The following is an 18,125-nucleotide window of genomic DNA, read 5'->3' on the forward strand; positions in this document are numbered from 1 at the left end:
GGAAGGGGGGGTGAATCACGCTTATGAGACCCACCTTCTAAGCAACACCCACTGACCACCACCGTGGGAGAGACCCATTGACGCCCCACGGATGCACTGGGTGGGGCTGGACAGGCGCTCTATGGGGAAAGTGTTGGGGCTTTAATGAGTGTCAGAGTCACTACGGTCTCCTTCACACTTTTCTGCTTGCCTTTTTTTTTTTTTAATCAACTCTTGAATTTCCAAAAAATATAAAATACAGAATAACAGAAAGGGAAAAATTCGGGGAGAGGCAATCAAAAATGGAAAAAAATTAAAAAGTGGACAAAAAAGGGGAGGATTGACATCCAACCGTCTTTGGTACGAGTACAATTATATAGCAACCTTTTACTCTTCAGTAAAAACAAAATCATCATATAAAAAAACAAAATCATCATATAAAAAGCATACGGATTAAGCAATCTAAATAACATAAAATTCTAACAGCAAATCTCTTGCTCTAAGTTTAAAAATAAGCATAAAATACAATAAAAATAACAATACACAATATTTCCCTAATAATTGACAAATCTAATTGGCAAATACTAAAATCAAAACTTCACTTTGGTCTTTCCCAAGCCACAAGCCCCAAAGAGAAGCGCAACTAATCGGCTTTTGTCTCCCGTCAAATGAGCAGTTCTGCCACCTCTGCCTGTCCACTAATTTCCAAATCCGCTCTTCCATTGTGGGAATTTGTGTATCCCTCTCTGTGCGTGTAAAAGTCTCACAGCCCCTGTTGTGTACTGTATATATAGGAAGAACATCCCTGCTTTTTCCCAATCTGCTTATCCATGAAAGAAAAGCTTCTGGCTTCAGTTTTACATTCATTTTTAATATCTTCTGAATCAAACAGCTTATCTTATCCAAACGCTTTTGGCATTCTTACCTGTCCATCAAAGATTATAAAATATACCTCCACATTGATTACATTTCTGACATTTGTTTGATATTCCCTTCCACCTCTTTGACAATTTCTGAGGACTTGAATACCAACAATACATCGTTTTATAAAAAAAAATATTTTAAATTATGTTGAATGAAAATTTCAGTCCATTCAATCTACATATCCTCCCATGAATCGAGCATGAAATTATATCCAAAAACTTTTGCCCATTTAATACCACCCTCTTTAACATGCTCATCCTCTGGGTTCATTTTTAATTATTTATATACCTTGGCAATAAGATGTTTGCCATTAGTACATAAGTCCCCCTCAAAGCTTTTTTTTATCTGCAAAAACAAAATTCTTTGTCCAGTTTAAATCTTACTGTCAATTGTACATAAGCAAACTATTCACAAATATAACCCTAACCCTTTTCCAGCTCTCCCCTTGTGTTATCTAGCTTCTCTTTCAATTATGATCAACAGATTGGCCTAAATAAAAAATCTAAAAAAGATTTCCTGGGTGAGAAATTATAGGAGACCAACTGGCTTTCTATCTCTTCTAAACTCTCAATACGGCACATCTATCAAAGGGATTTTTAAAATTTATTATTATCCTTAAGTTTACAATGCCATGTACAGCCCTGCCACCCACGTCTCAAGTTATCTCCCTCTAATTCCAGTAAACTATTCCCTAAAGCAGGGGTCTTCCAACTTGGCCCTCTGATGACTTGTGGACTTCAACTCCCAGAATTCCTCAGCCAGGCGCCTGGTTGAGGAATTCTGGGAATTGAAGTCCACAAGTCATCAGAGGGCCACGTTGGAAGACCCCTTACCTAAAGTTACACATCTCAAACAACAATTCCTCAAGTTCAATTTTAAGCCAGGTAATTCTAGTCTTTTTTTTCACATCTTGCAACAATTTATATTTAATTCTTGATTTCTTACCTTGCCATACAAATCTACGCCATTGTTTAAACGGAAAAATGAAATTGTCAATACTGATACAGTTTGGAATAAATTTCTGCTTTCCCCTGTTAAGATGGACCTCAGCTGTCCAGTTTTGTCTTCCCCAAACCAAATTTTATTTATTAAAATTATACGTTTCCAGTCTTACAGTGGTAACTCTGCGGTGTCGCGGACCAACTGCTCTTTATTAATGAGCAAGTTTAACGGCCTTCATCACACTCGGAACAGCCTCCAGCTACATGCCAGCACTGCAATTCCTGCCCATTTGCTCCTGGGCTTCACTTTTGGCTTGTGACACGGCTATTAGTGTAATAAATGGGTATTGCTATTCCAGTTATCCTGTGTCTGCTATCGTTGTCAATGTGTCTTTAGTGATGGACTATCCACGAGGCCGCCCGAAGATATTCAACTTCACTTTCCCATTAAAATGCAAAGGGGCCCTTCCTTCTCCTGGGCCAAGAGGGATCTGATCTCTGGCACCTGTCAGCAGTTTTGTGGGTGTCACGGTGTGTGTGTGTGCGCACGCGCACACACCTGTGAGTCAGTGCTGACTGTGGAAACTGCCTAGACCAGGGGTAGGCAACCTTGGCTCTTTTCTGACTCGTGGACTTCAACTCCCAGAATTCCTGAGCCAGCTGGCTCAGGAATTCTGGGAGTTGAAGTCCACGAGTCAGAAAAGAGCCAAGGTTGCCTACCCGTGGCCTAGACCGCTACCTGCAGTTTACTTGGTAAGATTTCAGTCTTCCAATATTGGAAGACTGCAATCTTGTCAGTCCCTAGTCCTTATTTTCATTAAACTGGGCATCCCCAGTTCCTCCAACCGTTCTTCGTGTGTTTTAGCCTCCAGCCCCCCCAGTCATCCTCCCTTCCTTGGGTTGAGGGTGTGCGACTGGCCCAAGGTCAGCCAGCTGGCTTCTTTGTGCCGCAGGTGGAAAAAAACACAGACCTGGAAACGCTTCCTCGAGCCAAACTCCCTCCCTGAAGTGTCCGTGGACGTGGACATCGCCCCCAGCCAGCGTGGCAGCTGGTCAGAAAAGCCCACGCAAGTCTCAGCCTGGGAGGGCAACGCTGCTCCAGCCGAAGCAGAATTTCCACAGCAGCCGCCCAGGCTGATGCCACATTGCCATCTGCCGCTCGGAGCCAGCAACTGCGTCCCGGGAAGTCCTCCAGCTTCCGTTTGGGAGAATGAACTGTCCGGGGTGGCGACCTTTTTCAGCTCACGGAAAATCCAGGCAATCAAGGAACCGACAAAGCCAGAAAGAAGGGCGACGGGCAATCAGGATGTTGGACCGAGAAAACTGGGTCCAACCCTGGATGACCGTCATGTGCCTTGGCTGGTCCAGAAGAGGGCCCAGAAGCTGCGGCTGGCCCAGATTTGAGGACAGGGCTGAGCACAGAGGTGTCCGACCTTGGCAACTTTTAAGACCCGTTGACCAATCTTAAAGTTGCAAGGTGAGATACACCCGATTAGCACTTCTTATTCCGCTCCCTACGACTCTCCCTTCACCTCTTCTGCCCCACCCAGCCCCACCCTGCTCCAAGCCCCGTCTACGCTGGGCCTCCCCCAGCCACGATTCACAGGGCCCCAACCTTGCTAGCCTTTGACAAGGCTCTGAAGGCCTGGCTATTACCCCGGGCCTTGGGGTTAGGAAGCCAGGTGAATGTTGGCTTTTCGTGAGTGGGATTGTGTTCATGGCATTCAACATCATGGCTGTTGTTAAGCGGTGGTGGTGTTGTCTCAATAATCGTATTTTGATTTTCGCCACCCACTGGAACACAAAATGGGAGCGATCAAAAGCCTGCGCCACCGGGCTGGAGGCCTGCCAACCAGCAAGAAGGGGGAAGACAAAGAAGCAAAACGCATCAAGGACGCCCTCAGAACTTGTGGCTACCCCAAGTTGGCCTTCATCAATACCGGGAAGAGCCCCAGCAGGAGCTCCTCCATAGCAGACAAAGAGGAGAACAACAAACAAAACAACGTTGCAGGAGAATCTGAAAGGCGCAGAAGGATTTTCAACCAACACAATATACACGCACACTTCAAACCCAAGAACCCACTAAGGCAGAAGTTTGTCCACCTCAGGCCAAGATTCAGCAACCCGTCCGTGTTCGAAGGACCAAAGCCGCTCTCTTTGGAAGACAGCAAAGTCCACATTCTGGACAGAGAGGACCGCTGCTTTGAAAGAGGGGTCAAAGAGGCCACGTACGTCAAGACCAAACAGCCCTCCCCCAACAGACGGGGAGGGACACGACACCCCCTCTCTCCTGTCTACAACACAGTCCTTCCAGCACTCCCAAGAAGGCTGCACACCCCTTTGCCCTCTGATTCCGCTGACTCTGAGGATACAGATTCAGCCCCCAAGTGGCCTCAACGACTCGACCTGTGGGGTGCCAAGGACCAAATGACTGCAAAGAGTACAAAGCCTTCCATTCCCCACTATTCAGTCAGAACTGAAGAAGCTTCTTGGATGAGAAGCGAAGCGTTTTCAAGGAAAAAACTAAGAAACTCCAGTTGCCTTTTGGAGAGCACCGCTGGGACGACTGTGACCTGGGTGACCGAGAACCTCCTTAGGCATACAAGTCACCCCGTTCACATGCCGAAGAATGCCAGGTCCAGCTAATGCCTATTTATACACACGCGAATCAACTCTTCTCCCATCTTGAAATTCTGCAGAAACGGGAAGAAATTTACCTGCTTCCAAAGTGTGTCACGCCAGGTGGTTCCGCTTTACCTGCGGGGTGATTCAGTCCCTCAGCCTGACTTCCCCCAATGCACCAGTCTCGCCACCAGAATACCCTGTTGAATCAGCTGCTAAGCCACAAACCACAGCTTAGCGTGAAATGCAAATTCAACCGTGGGGCCTACCTTTGTGAATACAGCTCAGGTGAGGCAAGCTGCCCTACAACGTTCAGCCCTCTTTATACACCTGGAAACGGGGAAACCCTCACTTGGCAGGGGGAGGCCAGGCAAGCAACCAACCCCCCACCCTCCTTTGGAAGATGTCCTTCTAAGCATCCCGGTTCAGCTCCTCCTCCGTCTGCGCATCGCCAAGAGGTCCGAGACATGCCAGGCGAACTCCTTCGCCAGCCACCAGATGGCAGCAACGCCACACGCTCTTCAAACACTATCCGGAACTGACTCTCTCCTCGCGCCTGGCACATCCCTCGAGGTCGCCAGGTGCCCCCACCCCTTCAAATGCAGCGAGTCCAGGGGTGGGATTCAGCCAGTTCGCACCACTTCGGCAGAGCCGGTAGCTAATTCGCTGTTGCCCAGGCCCAGGACGGACTTCCGGAAGCGGCATCCGCACAGAGAACCGGTTGTTCACCTATTTGAATCCCACCACTCAGGTAGTCCTCTGCTTACCCAAAATTTATACTGCTAAGCGAGACGGTTGTTAAGTGAGTTTTGCCCCATTATACAACCTTTCTCGCCAGAGCTGTTGAGTGAACCAGTGCAGTTGTTCAGTTAGCGACACGGTCGTTAAGTGAACCCGTCTCCCCCATTGACTCTGCTTGTCAGGAGGCCGCAAAAGGGGATCGCGTCAATCCCGGACGCTGGAACCATCGTCAACACAGGCCACGTGCCAAGGGCCTGTGCTCTGATTGCGCGACCACGGGGGAGGCAGCTACGGTCGTAAGTGTGAAAATCAGTCATGTCCCTTTTTTCAGGGACCCAGTCACTAAATGAATGGCTGTAAACCAAGGGCTGCCTGGATCTTCTGGTCAGCCTGGCTTTCGCCTCCAGCCCTGGGGCAGGGCTCGCGCCGGCTCAGCCTCAGCTAGAAGCCCCCCACCCCCTGGCAAAGGAGAGCCCGGCCCGTTTTAAATGGCTCTTCCTGCCTCCCATCGGCTTCGGGAAAAGTCCCAACCATCCTGCCTTCCCTTCTGCCTGGCAGCCCTTCAGACGGAGGCGGCTGAAGAGCATTTAAGGACCAAAATTACAAGGGCACTAAAAAAGTTGACTTACGACCGTTTTCCCCACTTACAACCGTTGAAGTATTTCCATGGCCACGCGATCAAAATTCAGATGCTTGGCAACTGACTCACACTTACGACCATCTCAGTCGTCCTGCGATCCCGCCATCCCCCTTTTGGGACCTTCTGACAAGCAAGGTCAATGGGGATTCACAACCGAGTTACTAACTTAACAACTGCAGTGATTCACGGAACAAACATGGCAAGAAAAAAAAAATCATAAAACGGGGCAAAACTCACTTGGCGTCTCATTTAGCAACAGAAATTCTGGGCTCAATTGTGGTCGCAAACTACCTGCGTGTCTCCTTTCAGAACCGAGCCATCACTTTTTAGAAGCGATTAAGTGGACCTTAGGTCTAGGCCAGGGGTAGGCCGCCTTGGCTCTTTTATGACTGGTGGACTTCAACTCCCAGAATTCCTGAGCCAGAAGTCCACCAGTCATAAAAGAGCCAAGGCTGCACTTCACACTTGAACAGGAAAGGGTTGTGGCGAGGGATGAAGGGCCAGCACTTCGCATGCATCAGGCAGGGCCAGGGGCTCATTTAAGGTCAGGGTACAACTGTGAACGTGGGGGGCCCATTTCAGCTGGCCTTCTTCCTGCAGAGTAAGACAGCGGGGGGCAAGGCCCAGGCCTCCAGGCCGGGAGGAATACAGGATGTGTAAAAATAGGGTGTTCTAATCTCCTCCAAACAGCCAAGGAGGAACTCCTTCCCACTGATTCAGCCGCTTCTTCTCCGCTCCAGACTCCTGTCGCCTCTCATTCCACCCAAGAGGGAACTTTCCAGAAAGACGCTGCCTCCAGGAATCTGGGCCTGGTGAGCAGAACACCTGGAGCGCTGGGCCCTCTCCAACGAGACGCAGCTCGCTGGTGGCAGTGAGAACAATTCATGAGTTCAACAGCCTCCCTCCCAAAGTTGTGGGCGCTCCACGGCTGGAGCTTTTCAAGGCAAGATTGGGCAGCCATTTGTCTGAATGAGGGCCTCTGCCTTGGGTGGGGGGTTGGACTAGAAGGCCTCCGAGGTCCCTTCCAGGATACTATGAAAATGTTCAGTTACGATCATCTGTATGCTTTGTTTTACTATTTTCTAATTTCTCTTTTTCTCCCCTTGGTTACCCGGTCCAGAAACAAATACTTACGGGAAAAACACAGGAGTGACAGCTGGAAAGAAAGAACTACGCTTACTCAGAAGAAGAAAGAGGAGAGAAGATGCATTAGCAGTTCTCAAGTCTCTGAAGAGTAGCAAACTGTGGAACTATTAGCCCAGCCGAGATGTTCTTAGACTTCTGAAATAAATTAGCTGTCCCATTTTCCCCTTGATTTCCTACTGGAATAACTAACCTACTTCCAATTTGCTCATTCAGCTTGTTCACTTTTAATGTCCGCGTTGCTTTTGTTCTTAACTCTTTCAAAACTTAACAGTTTTTACTAATGCAAAAGGTCAGTCTGGGGCTCCAAGGCAGGTGAGCTCTGCCTCTTGAAGGCCACCGATCAAATGCCTGGAGAGTTGGACGAGGCCCTTGAGCCCATGCAGGCCACACGCTACATGCAGGAATCCAAACTAAGCGGGGAACGTGTGAAAATGCACGCCCTTGAGTTATGGAGTATTGTGTACAAGCACAGTTGAAGCTTGGCTGCTAAACGCTATGAAAGGGACTCTGATAAAAAACAAAGCAACTATGACAATCAGTGGGATTTTGGCAAATAACTCACCCTGGAGCAGTGACCAAGGGAAGAATCAGCGATGTCCCACTGACACGATTAATGCACTGGTGGATGACTGCACAAGGCAGGGGGCTCCCAACCCGCAGACTGCAGACCGGCCCATGGCCCACCAGCAACCAGGCCTTGCAAGCGAGCAAAGCCCCATCCGTGCACACGCGGGATCCAGGCAGCACAATCAAGTACGTCCACTCACCCTGGTTCACGAAGAAACCCACCCTCCACAGAACCGGTCCCTGGCACCCAAAGGATTGGGGGCCGCTGGTGTAAGGGATGTCGTCAACAAATCTGGAACGTGAATGTATCTGCACTTCTGCATGCAAAAGATGTGGCGCTGCCGGCCGTGAACCTACATATTGACCGGTCCGCCTGGTGCAGTGAGGCGTCCAGGGCAGGAGACCCCTGTGCCGGAGGCTGGGGCAGGGGTGTCTGCAAGCAGCTGCAGCAGAGCAAACAGATCAACCTGCATATCTGCAAGAACGTTGACTGAAGGTGGGAAACCAGTAGGCAAACTGTGAAGCCTGGGCAGGAAGAAAAGTGAAAGGCAGCAAAAGGTGAGTATTTTCTGGGCGGGGGGGGACACAAAAAGAGCTGTCCACTTTGTGATCCCAAATAAACCGCTGGGTGATCATGTCGGGGGAAATCGAATGCAATGGGCATGCGGTTCTTCGGAAGCGTTTGTGGAAACCGACCGAGGCAGACGGGAACGGCCCCGAGCAAGCGGAGACGGTGTGCTGAATGCAAAACAGAGAGAGCAACGAAGGACAAGGCGGCCCCACTTTACAACATTTCTCGCCACAGTCTTTAAGGGGATCGCTGCAGCTTATGTTAGAAAGAAGTGTTCTTAAGTGAATCCGCCTTTCCCGTTGACGTCGCTTGTCAGAAGGTCACAAAAGGGGCATCACGTGACCCTGGGAACACCGCCACCGTCATAAATATGAGTCGGTTGCCAAACATATGAATTTTGATCACCTGACCGTGAGGATGCTGCAATGGTCGTAACTGTGAAAAACGGTCACAAGACACTTTTTCCAGGGCCGTTTAACATTGAACAGCCACTAAATCACTTCCGCAAGCTTTAGCTTTACTAGCAGAGATTTTGTTTTGACTCTTCAGTTCAAGCAAGTCTGAACGAAAGCAGGAGAAACGCCCTCCGCGTCCCAATCATAGGCCAGCTGCTCCAAGAAAAGGACCTGACCCTAAGCGGGACCCCCTGGCAAGCCGAGGCAGAGGCCACCGCGGAAGGCCAGAACTCCGGGGCTCCATGGCCGGGATCGCCTCTCCCCGGCCAGGGGTCCCAGGCCTCTGCCCCCGGGTGAGATCTAAAGGCAGGCAGGCAGGCAGGCAGGCAGGCAGGCGGTGGCTCAAGAGCAACGTCCTAACGTGTCCCCAGGTCCCTCCTTCCGTGTACAGATTCGCCCCCGATGACCTGAAAGAGCCCCCGGTCAGTTTCCCATAGCATCATTACCGTCCCCTTTCCCGGCCATGGAGCCAAGGATGCCGACGCACCCGGAACCCAAGACCGCAAATCTTAGGCGGGGTCTTCCCTCCCGCCCAGCCAGCTTTGCATGACGCACGCAGACACACACGTGCATCTACCCGGAAGTCTCGTATAAACAGGATCTCATTTCTGTTCTGTCCTTCAGCAAGGGCAGCCAACAGTCTAGGCCAGGGGGTCTCCAAACTCGGTAACTTCAAGACTTCAGCTCCCAGAATGCATGGCTGGCTGAGGAATTCTGGGAGCTAAAGTCCACAAGTCTTAAAGTCACCAAGGTTGGAGACCCCTGGTCTAGACAAGAAGACCCGGGGAAGCGCTGGGGGTGGGGGGGAGGGCAGAAGGAGGGACCGTACCCATCTGCCAATCCTCTCCTCCTGCACAACGTTTCCATCATGCCCTCCTCTGCCTGTCACTGGGCCGATCCAGCCCCTCCCGCCTCCAGGGCCCTCCCCCTCAGACCCAGCTGCCTCCTTCCCATCTCTCCTTCTCCCACATGAGCCCAAGCCCCCTCTTCCCCAATGGTCCACCAGTCCAACGACGACCTTTGCCTCCTCACAGCCGAGAGCTCCGGGCCTCTTTCCCGATCCCGTTTCCCTACTAATCCTCAATTTAAGGAAACATGAAGGGCTGTTTCCGAAGGAGGCCGAGGAGGAGAGGTCCCGGGGCTTATGGAGCGGAGGAACTGGATGAAGCTGTCGGCAGGCCCAGAGGAAGGGAGGGGGGTTGCTTTTAGAGCAGCTGGAGGCAGTGGCAGTGGCGGCAGCAGCAGCGTGCTCCAGGGGCGAAAAGGAGTGAGGGCCCTTTAAGGAAAAGGCGGAAGAGACAGGATCAGAAAGAGGAAAGGAGGCGGGGAGATTATCATGCAGGAACACAAGCTAATTTGAGGGCTAATCCACACGGAGCTCCGCTTCCACCTGTCCTGTTTGCCATCGCTGGCTCCCTAGAGACTAAAACGGACAATCTGAAACTTTAACTGGCCACGAACAAGGAGTGGCTATTTCGGAGATGGTGACCCTTTGAGAGCTGTATGCAACAAAACCTCATTTTGATATATGCCGATTGGTCTACATTCAAAGTGACAATAAAGTTGTTATTATTACTAATTGAACCAACAAGTCGTAAAGAGCTACCCAAAAAGGCTTTTAATTTTTTTTTAAAAAAATAGAAAATAAAACCAATTTAAGAAGCAAAAGGGAAGGTAGTCAAATACAGTTTTAAAATCTCTCCTTGAGAAAGTCACAGGTTGGAAAGTACCTTGAAGATCATCTAGTCCAACCCACTGTCCAGGAATCTATTACTCCAGCTGCCTACAGAAGACACACACACACACACACACACACACACACACACACACACACACACACAGAGGCCTCTGTTTAAAGAGCTCCAGGATGTCCTCAGCATTACAGGACGAGCTCTTACCCTTAGAAACGATGTCCGCTTAAATCCACTTCCCTCTCATGGGGACCCTTGTCCTTCGGCCGGCCTCTTAGACGAGGGGGGCCGGTCGTCCCCCTGGCAGCCCTCCAGTTCCTGGGAAATGGCTGACGTGACAGGCTATTCCTGCCAGCCTCCGCATCACCTTGGCTGACCATTCCTTGGACACGTCGCGGTTTGCCAGTGCCTTTCCTCAAGTGCCGAGTGGGCGCAGTCAGCCGTTGCGCGCAGGACAGCAAAGGGCCAATCTTCCTTCCAACAACTACGCGGGTGGATATTACCCCACTCGGCGCCTCCGGCTCAACTTTTCAGTAGCCCAACGAGAGCCGAGGACCTCAAGGAGCAACTACTTGGAAAGAATGAAACACAAACAATTGCCTGTCCTGGAAGATGAGATGACCGGACAGCTCTTGGCTCACATGGGTAGTTCTCAACTTACAACCATTCATTTAGCGACCGTTCAATGTTACAACAGCCCTGAAAGAGGTGACTTACAACCAGTACTCAAACTTACAACCGTCACAGCATCCCCACGGCCATCGGATCAAAAGCCGAATCCTTGGCAATGTCTGGGGCAGCCGCAGGTGTCCTGCGCATCCACAAAGGCCGCTCGGGACCTTCCCAGCCGGCTTCCAATAATCCAAGCTAGTGGTGGAAGCTGGACTTGCTTAACGACGGTGGGAGTCACCTAACTGCAGTGATGTGCCTCACAACTGCAGCAAAAGTGGTTGTAAAACAAGGCACAACTCACTTAACTAAGTTTGCTTAACTGTGTAAATTCTGGTCTCCAACTGCAAGTCACGGACTGCCTGTAAGTTGTGTAAAATTTATTGACACAAACATGGTGTTAATGAAGATTTAATCTTCTTTAGACGAATTATAAGGACAAGCAAAGCTTAATAAAAATATGCAGGCAAAATTCCTGGTCAACCTACGCCAGAGGCGTCCAGCCTTGGCCACTTGAAGACCTGTGGACTTCAACTCCCAGAATTCCCCAGCCAGCTATGCTGGGGAATTCTGGGAGTTGAAGTGCACAAGCATTGAAGCGGCCAAGGCCGGACACCCCTGACCTAAGGACTTACCTAAAGGATACTCCGATAGAGCTGCACGGCCGGCCTGAACGGTTAGGGCCACTTTTGCTATTAAGAAGCTCTTTAGCAGAATGGAAAGCACGCTCACTGCTGTTAGAGAAGCGATTCATCGATCTCTTTCCCGCAATCTCTCTGAAAAGCCAATTGTGTGCCAGCCGGGGAGAAAAACAAAAAAGCCACGCAAACGCCCGTTCCTTTTGCACTATCATTCTTCGGCAAAACGGGTTTTTTTTTCTGCAGGTGCCCCTTTGTAAAAGCAAACACCAACCCTGCAGAGCCTGAACGGAAACCGGCCACCTCAAAACCGAAGCCAGGATTTGAGAAACGGAGCGCCGTCGTCAAAGCAAGTCCGCCGTGCTCTTTCAAACGCGCAGGGCCAGCTTCTTCTAATTTGGGGTTCTCGGTTTTCCAGGTTTGGGCTTTTTATTAGGTCCGAGACACTCCTCGGCATACAACAGTCCATTTAGCGACCATTCAGTTACAGCAGCACTGGAAAACGGGACGTGTGGCCATTTTTTCACACTTACGACCGTTGCAGCATCCCCGTGGTCACGTGATCAAAATCGGGAGGCTTGGCAACTGGCTCGTATTTTTATGATGGCGGCATGTCACGTGATCACCATGTGTGACCTGTTGACAAGCAAGATACATGGGGAAGCCAGGTTCACCTTAACAGCGATCTAACTAACAACTACAGCGATTCAGTTAAAGCAGCTGTGGCAAGAAAGGTCATAAAAAGAGGTTGAGACTCTAGAAAGAGTACAGAGAACAGCATCAAAGACGATTAGGGGACCGGAGGCTAAAAGATGTAAGGGACAGTTGCTGGAATTCCAATATCTCAGGGGCTGCCCCAAAGAAGAGGAGGGGGTCAACTTAATTTTCCAAAGCACCTGAAGGCAGGACAAGAAGCAACGGATGGAAACTAACCAAGGAGAGAAGCAACCTGGAACTAAGGAGAAACTTCCTGACAGTTAGAATAACTAACCAGTGGAACCACCTGACTCCAGAGGCGGTGAATGCTCCAACACTGTAAGTTTTTAAGAAGAGATTGGACAGCCATTTGTCTGAAATAGTATATAGGGTTTCCTGCCTGAGCAGGGGGGTGGACTAGATGACCTCCAAGGTCCCTTCCATCATCATTATCATCATCATTATTATTATTATATTGTTATTGTTATTAAATGGGGCAAAACTCAAAATCTCACTTAGCAACAGAAACGTGGGGGCTCAATAGTGGTCATATGTCGAGGACTACGTGCCAGGAAATGTGCTAGGAGGCCAAACTCTCCAGGTATAACAGACTGAGGTCTTGTCAATGTCAAGCAAAGGCACAGGAGCGGGGAGGGGGGGTAGACTCCTCCACCTAGCACCCTAATGGAGCCTGCCCGTTGTAAAACCACTAATGAATTAAAAACATTGACTGAAACAGCTCTGCCAGCACAGGGTTCACTAATGAAGGACAGCCGTGATGAAAATAGTTTGTGAAAAAAATAATACATACGAAGCCTTGTGTTATGTAGCAAACTGTATAGTCAACGTACGGTATTTCACTCAAAACTACCCTGGTGGTTTTAATGTGTGTTACATTTTGTGCCTGGCACTGTCTACGGAGCTACGCTGACTGAGGAATCCTGGGAGTTGAGGTCCACAAGTCTTAAAGTTGCCAAGTTTGGAGACCCCTGATCTAGAGCCGTGAAGACCTCCCCACCGAGGGAAGGGGGAGATGTAGCTTTTTCACAAGTTCTTATATTTGGCACTGGTCACTAGGGGGCACCATAGAACCAGTATGATCCTATACATTGGGTCTCTTCAGGTGCAAGTAGCCTCAATTTAAGAAACCTTATCTGTGTGTTGACCCCTATTTGTGGGGATTTGAATTCTCAGGCTCATAGTCCATTCATATGCTGCACAGGACACATCTATGAAATCTCACTTCCAGATGTCAAAGGGACAACACTGACTCCAAGCAGTCTCCGGCTTAAAAATGTCCAATATATGGACAACTCGTATTTACGAACAAGCTGCGTGTTACTGTACTAACGGGTGATGGCATTGTTTTCCTCGAACCAACGAACTGCTGAAGATGCACACTGTTTTCCTAGAGCCAGGGGTAGGCAACCTCGGCTCTTTTATGACTCGTGGACTTCAACTCCCAGAATTCCTGAGCCAGCATGGCTCAGCATGGCAACCTCTCCCTTTCCCCTCAGCGTGGCTGGCTCAGGAATTCTGGGAGTTGAAGTCCACCAGTCGTGAAGCGGCCGTAGTTCCCCCACGCTGGCTGAGGAATTCTGGGAGTTGAAGTCCACGAGTCATCAAAGAGCCAAGGTTGCCTACCCCTGTACCTAGGTCAGTGAAGCAGCAAGTTTTTAATACAGAGGCTGTTTTCATCTGCTCATGAAAGGAAGGTCATCTGCCATTTTTAGTAATATGCAGGCTGTTCGTAACTACACATTCCTGGCATCCAAATTTGACTTAAGGACAAACTTGGGAACTGCGCTCTTTCTTAAACTGGGGACGGCCTGTAATCCACGAGAGGTTGAAGAGCAGCAGAGGGTCTGTAGAAAAGCAAACCAAAGTGATATCACTGCTTTTCCTTCCAGGAAATCTAATTCCGAATGAAGTGGGAGGCATCCCGAGATTCCTCTCCTTCAGTATAATCCCTCCTTCTGTTGTGCCCAACAGGTACAGACACAGACTCCAAAATGAAATACCATTTTCCCATGGAGAAACACCGTACGGCCTAAGTGAATTCAGTGGACAAAACCATGAAAAAGAAACACACGTTACTGTCGGCAAGAAGGAACATTACACTATTGAAATCCAAGGAAAGGGAGGGGAAAAAATTCCCATCCCTGCCAGGAAGCGCTCCCGGAGGGAGGTTACCCGGAGCAGAAAAACAGCAGGATGAGCCAGGCAAACGGATAAAATTAAAGTTATGATTCATAACTGCAGGCCAGGAGGATTATTTCCATCTTGCAGACGGAGGGGAAGCAGAGATCCGAGGAAAAGACGGGCACGGACGGGCTGTCCAGGCGAGGCCATCGCCCGCTCTCCCACAAGCCAAGGCGCCTGCCTTCCCAGGTCCCACCCAGGTCCCCCGAGAGCGGGGAAGGGGCCAGGGAGGAGGCCGGGCAAAGGAAAACCGCTGGCAGAAAGGCAAAAGCCGGGCTCTTCTCGCGGGCTCCTCTTCCCCACTAAGCCCCCCTTCCGAACTGGCCCCCAGCCACTGTCGGGGCTCCCCAAAACAGGAGCCAGGGCTGCTGCTCCTGCGGCCTCCCAGGGGGCAGCAAGGGGGGGAGGGGGAGGAGGAGGGAGGGGGAGGGCCACGGTTATCCACCCAGCGATTAACATGTATACAGGGATTAATATTTACACGCTACCTCCAGGTAAGGGTGGACGTAAGTTGCACATATCACGCGTGTTATAACACGCGTACCCTTCCAGAGCAAGCCACTCCATTTCACCTTTAAGGGGGCCCACCGAGCTCATCTATCCGTTCCCCCCCCCCGCCTGCCAGGGCGGCCCCTCCTGGGGGACAGAGAGATGGCCCCGCAGCTCAGCCCCGAAGGCCGCGGGCAGAAGCCACCCAGGGAGGGAGTGAGGGAGGACCCCCAGCGCCGCCCTCCTCCTCCTCCTCCTCCTCCTCCTCCTCCTCCTCCTCCTCCTCCGGGCCGGGGCAGAAAAGCCAGGGCGGCAGCGGGGGGAGGGGAGCCCCCTCCCGGAACAGCCCGGCCTCCCACTCGCCCCCCCCCCGCGGGCAGGCTCTTCTCCCTCCCGGCTTCTCCCAGGACCCGCGGGGGGAGGGGGGGTGTCCCGGCTGCCGAGGCGGGGAGTTGCGCAGGGGCGGCACCTGAGGGTGGGCCCGAGGCAGGCCGTGTCGGTGCTGTCGACCTCGCGCAGGATCCGCTCGTGCTCGGCCGCCGCCGCCACCTCCAGGCTCTCCGGCTCCGCCATCACGGGCCGCGCCCGCTCCTCGCCGTCGCAATGGCAACGCCGCCCGGCCACGCCCACGCCGCGCGCCACGCCCCGCCCCGCACGCAGGCGCACGCGCGCACGCGCCAGCGCACGCCCTCTCCTTCCTCCTCCCCTCCCCTCCCCCTCCCGGAAACGCGCCCCGCCGCTTCCGCCCCGGGGATGGAGGGGGAGGGAAAGGAGAGACCCTCTGCCGGGAGGCCGGAGTGCATGACCCCTCGGGGCCCTCTTCCTCCCCCACGCTTTCTCGATGGAGGTCTTGCTGAGGAAAGGGGCCCCAAGAGATCATCGGGTCCACCCCCTGCCACGTCTCTGTCCCGCCCCACCCTCCTTCTCATAATTACTTCTGACTCCGAGGCTTCTCTCGCACTCTCTCTAGACCAGGGGTGGGCAACCTCGGCTCTTTTATGACTCGTGCACTTCGACTCCCAGAATTCCTCAGCCACAAGTCATAAAAGGGCCAAGTTTGAATCCCCCTGGTCTAGACTGAGCGAGGGGCCTCCAACCTCGGCCACTTTCAGACTTGTGGACTTCAACTCCCAGAATTCTCCAGCCAGCGATGAGAACATGGGAGTTGAAGTCCAACAAGTCTTTAAAGTGGCCGAGGTTGGAGGCCTCTGGCCTATAGCACCTTCCGGAAATCCAGAGATTTTTTTTTCTCTGAAAATTGTGATTTTCTTACTTCCCCATAGCTCTTCAGTGTAAATTTAAGTACCGAGTAGATCTACTCCTTACATTCATGTCATTGTCTCCCTCTATGCAGGGCAGGACAGGCCTTCTGGCCTGGGGTCTTTTCCCCAGAAGAGATGGAAGGACCCCCCGGGCGTTCAACTCCTGCTTCGCTGCATGAGTCTTAGCACTTTCGGGAGGTGGGGACCTGGTGGTGGCTGCATTACTTAGCAAAGGGCATCTCGGAGGACATCCTATTGCCCTTGCAACCCCAGGGTCACGCCGTCGTTAAGCGATGACCTCACATGACCACGACATGGGAAGGGACGGAATCGCAGGCCGCTGGGTGCCTCAGAATGCAGGCAGCTGAAAAGATGGCAGGAGTGGAAGCTACTCACAGGAGCAACTTGCAGACTCCTGCTGGCTTCCCCAATGACTGTTGTAAGAAGCTGGCAGGGAACGTTGCAGATGTTCCTCCTATGACCAGGAGGTGCCCAGATGGCTGCAATTTCAAGGATCGGTCACAAGTCCTGCTTGTTCAGCACTGTTGTAACCTTGAACAGTGGAATGAGTGGATGTAACTCACACACCCTTGGCCTGGCTAGGTCCCCAAACTGGCCAGCCTATCTAGGATTTCCTCCCTTGTACCCCTCAACTTCTAATAATCTTTTCTTCTTGTTGAACCCAACAATCCTTGCAATGGACATGGTTCTTTTCCTCCATGCTGTGCTTTTTTTTCAAACTGAATCCACGACTAGCTACTTCTGAAGACTTCCGGCAAGGAAGGGCTCACCCACCGCACATGGCTTTCATAGGTTGATGCTACATAGCCAGGAGATTCCTCTTCATCTCTCATCTGAAGCTCTCTCTGTGTTACAACCCACAGCGTTTCCTGGGCAGCAGCAGGGCAGGGGCTTCCGTGGCTGCCGATTCTGCAGTTTCTTCTCCTGGGTGGGTTGGTTTCCCTGGCCCTCCGTCTCACTACAGGTTACTCTTAACTTGCCCACCAGGTCATTAGAGCTGCTGAGATATTAATCCCTGGGGGAGCAGCATGTGTGGCAATAAATGCAATGTTGACATCATGATGGAGGAATAATTGCAAAATATTTTTCAAGTACTTGTTCCTTAATCTGCCTGTGATAAATAGAGTACCGAAAGCTGGAGGTCTTAGCATCCCAACTTGGTGGGTGCCTAGGCAGTTACTGGTGCCGCCACCTACTTCCAGGCGATGCATTTACTGATCGTCCACCCCTAACACTAGCGTGTGAAAGAGACAGCCACGGAGCTCAATGACAAAGAAAAGAAGTGAATACGGCCTATGGCACTGAGGCATAGCACCAGGTACATCAGCCCTTGTCCCTCCTATTCTTTTGAGGAGACAGACCAATCTCACAAGGGAGAACTGGATCAAACTTTATTAACATCCTTGTATTTGCACAGAAAATAAGAGCAGAGTCGGTAGAAGTGTAGACTAGCTGGTCAAACTGCAGCATCTCGGAAAATCCTCAGAAAAAGAGAAGGCTCTGAGCGGATCCCAGGATGAGGTCGATCCGCTCCGATGTGAAAGTCAGGCTGATGCAAAGAGGAGCCAGTTTGTATAAAACACACAAGGACTGGGGCACTGGAGGCAAGAGAGTTAAACACCCACGGAGCAAAAGCCTGCTTCTTCCATCGGGACCTAATCCCGAATTCTCAACTCTGGTGGAAACTGCAGAATTTCGCCACAGTTAATTTAAGCATGTTTCACTCAAACACTGTATCTCATAAAATAATCATAAGATTATAAGCCTGTATCTCATAATCATCAGATAAACAAAGATTTGCTTTAAACGATACGCTGAATTAAAATCTGTTTGGCTACTGAATACAGTCAGTGTTCAGTACAGTATCCACA

General features: G+C 51.0%; 1 protein-coding gene across 1 annotated transcript in view; it reads right to left on the reverse strand.

The window, feature by feature from the left end:
* Positions 1-15,582, reverse strand: part of EXOC6B (exocyst complex component 6B) — a 142,651-nt gene extending 127,069 nt beyond the window's left edge. Inside the window, exon 1 of the mRNA XM_083367469.1 lies at positions 15,441-15,582. Coding sequence (XP_083223595.1) covers positions 15,441-15,544 — 104 coding nt within the window. The 5' untranslated portion in view covers positions 15,545-15,582. The remainder of the gene's footprint in view (positions 1-15,440) is intronic.
* Between the last annotated feature and the right edge of the window lie 2,543 nt (positions 15,583-18,125).

The sequence above is a fragment of the Vipera ursinii genome (assembly GCF_947247035.1).
Source record: "Vipera ursinii genome assembly, chromosome: 7".
Lineage (NCBI taxonomy): Eukaryota > Metazoa > Chordata > Lepidosauria > Squamata > Viperidae > Vipera > Vipera ursinii.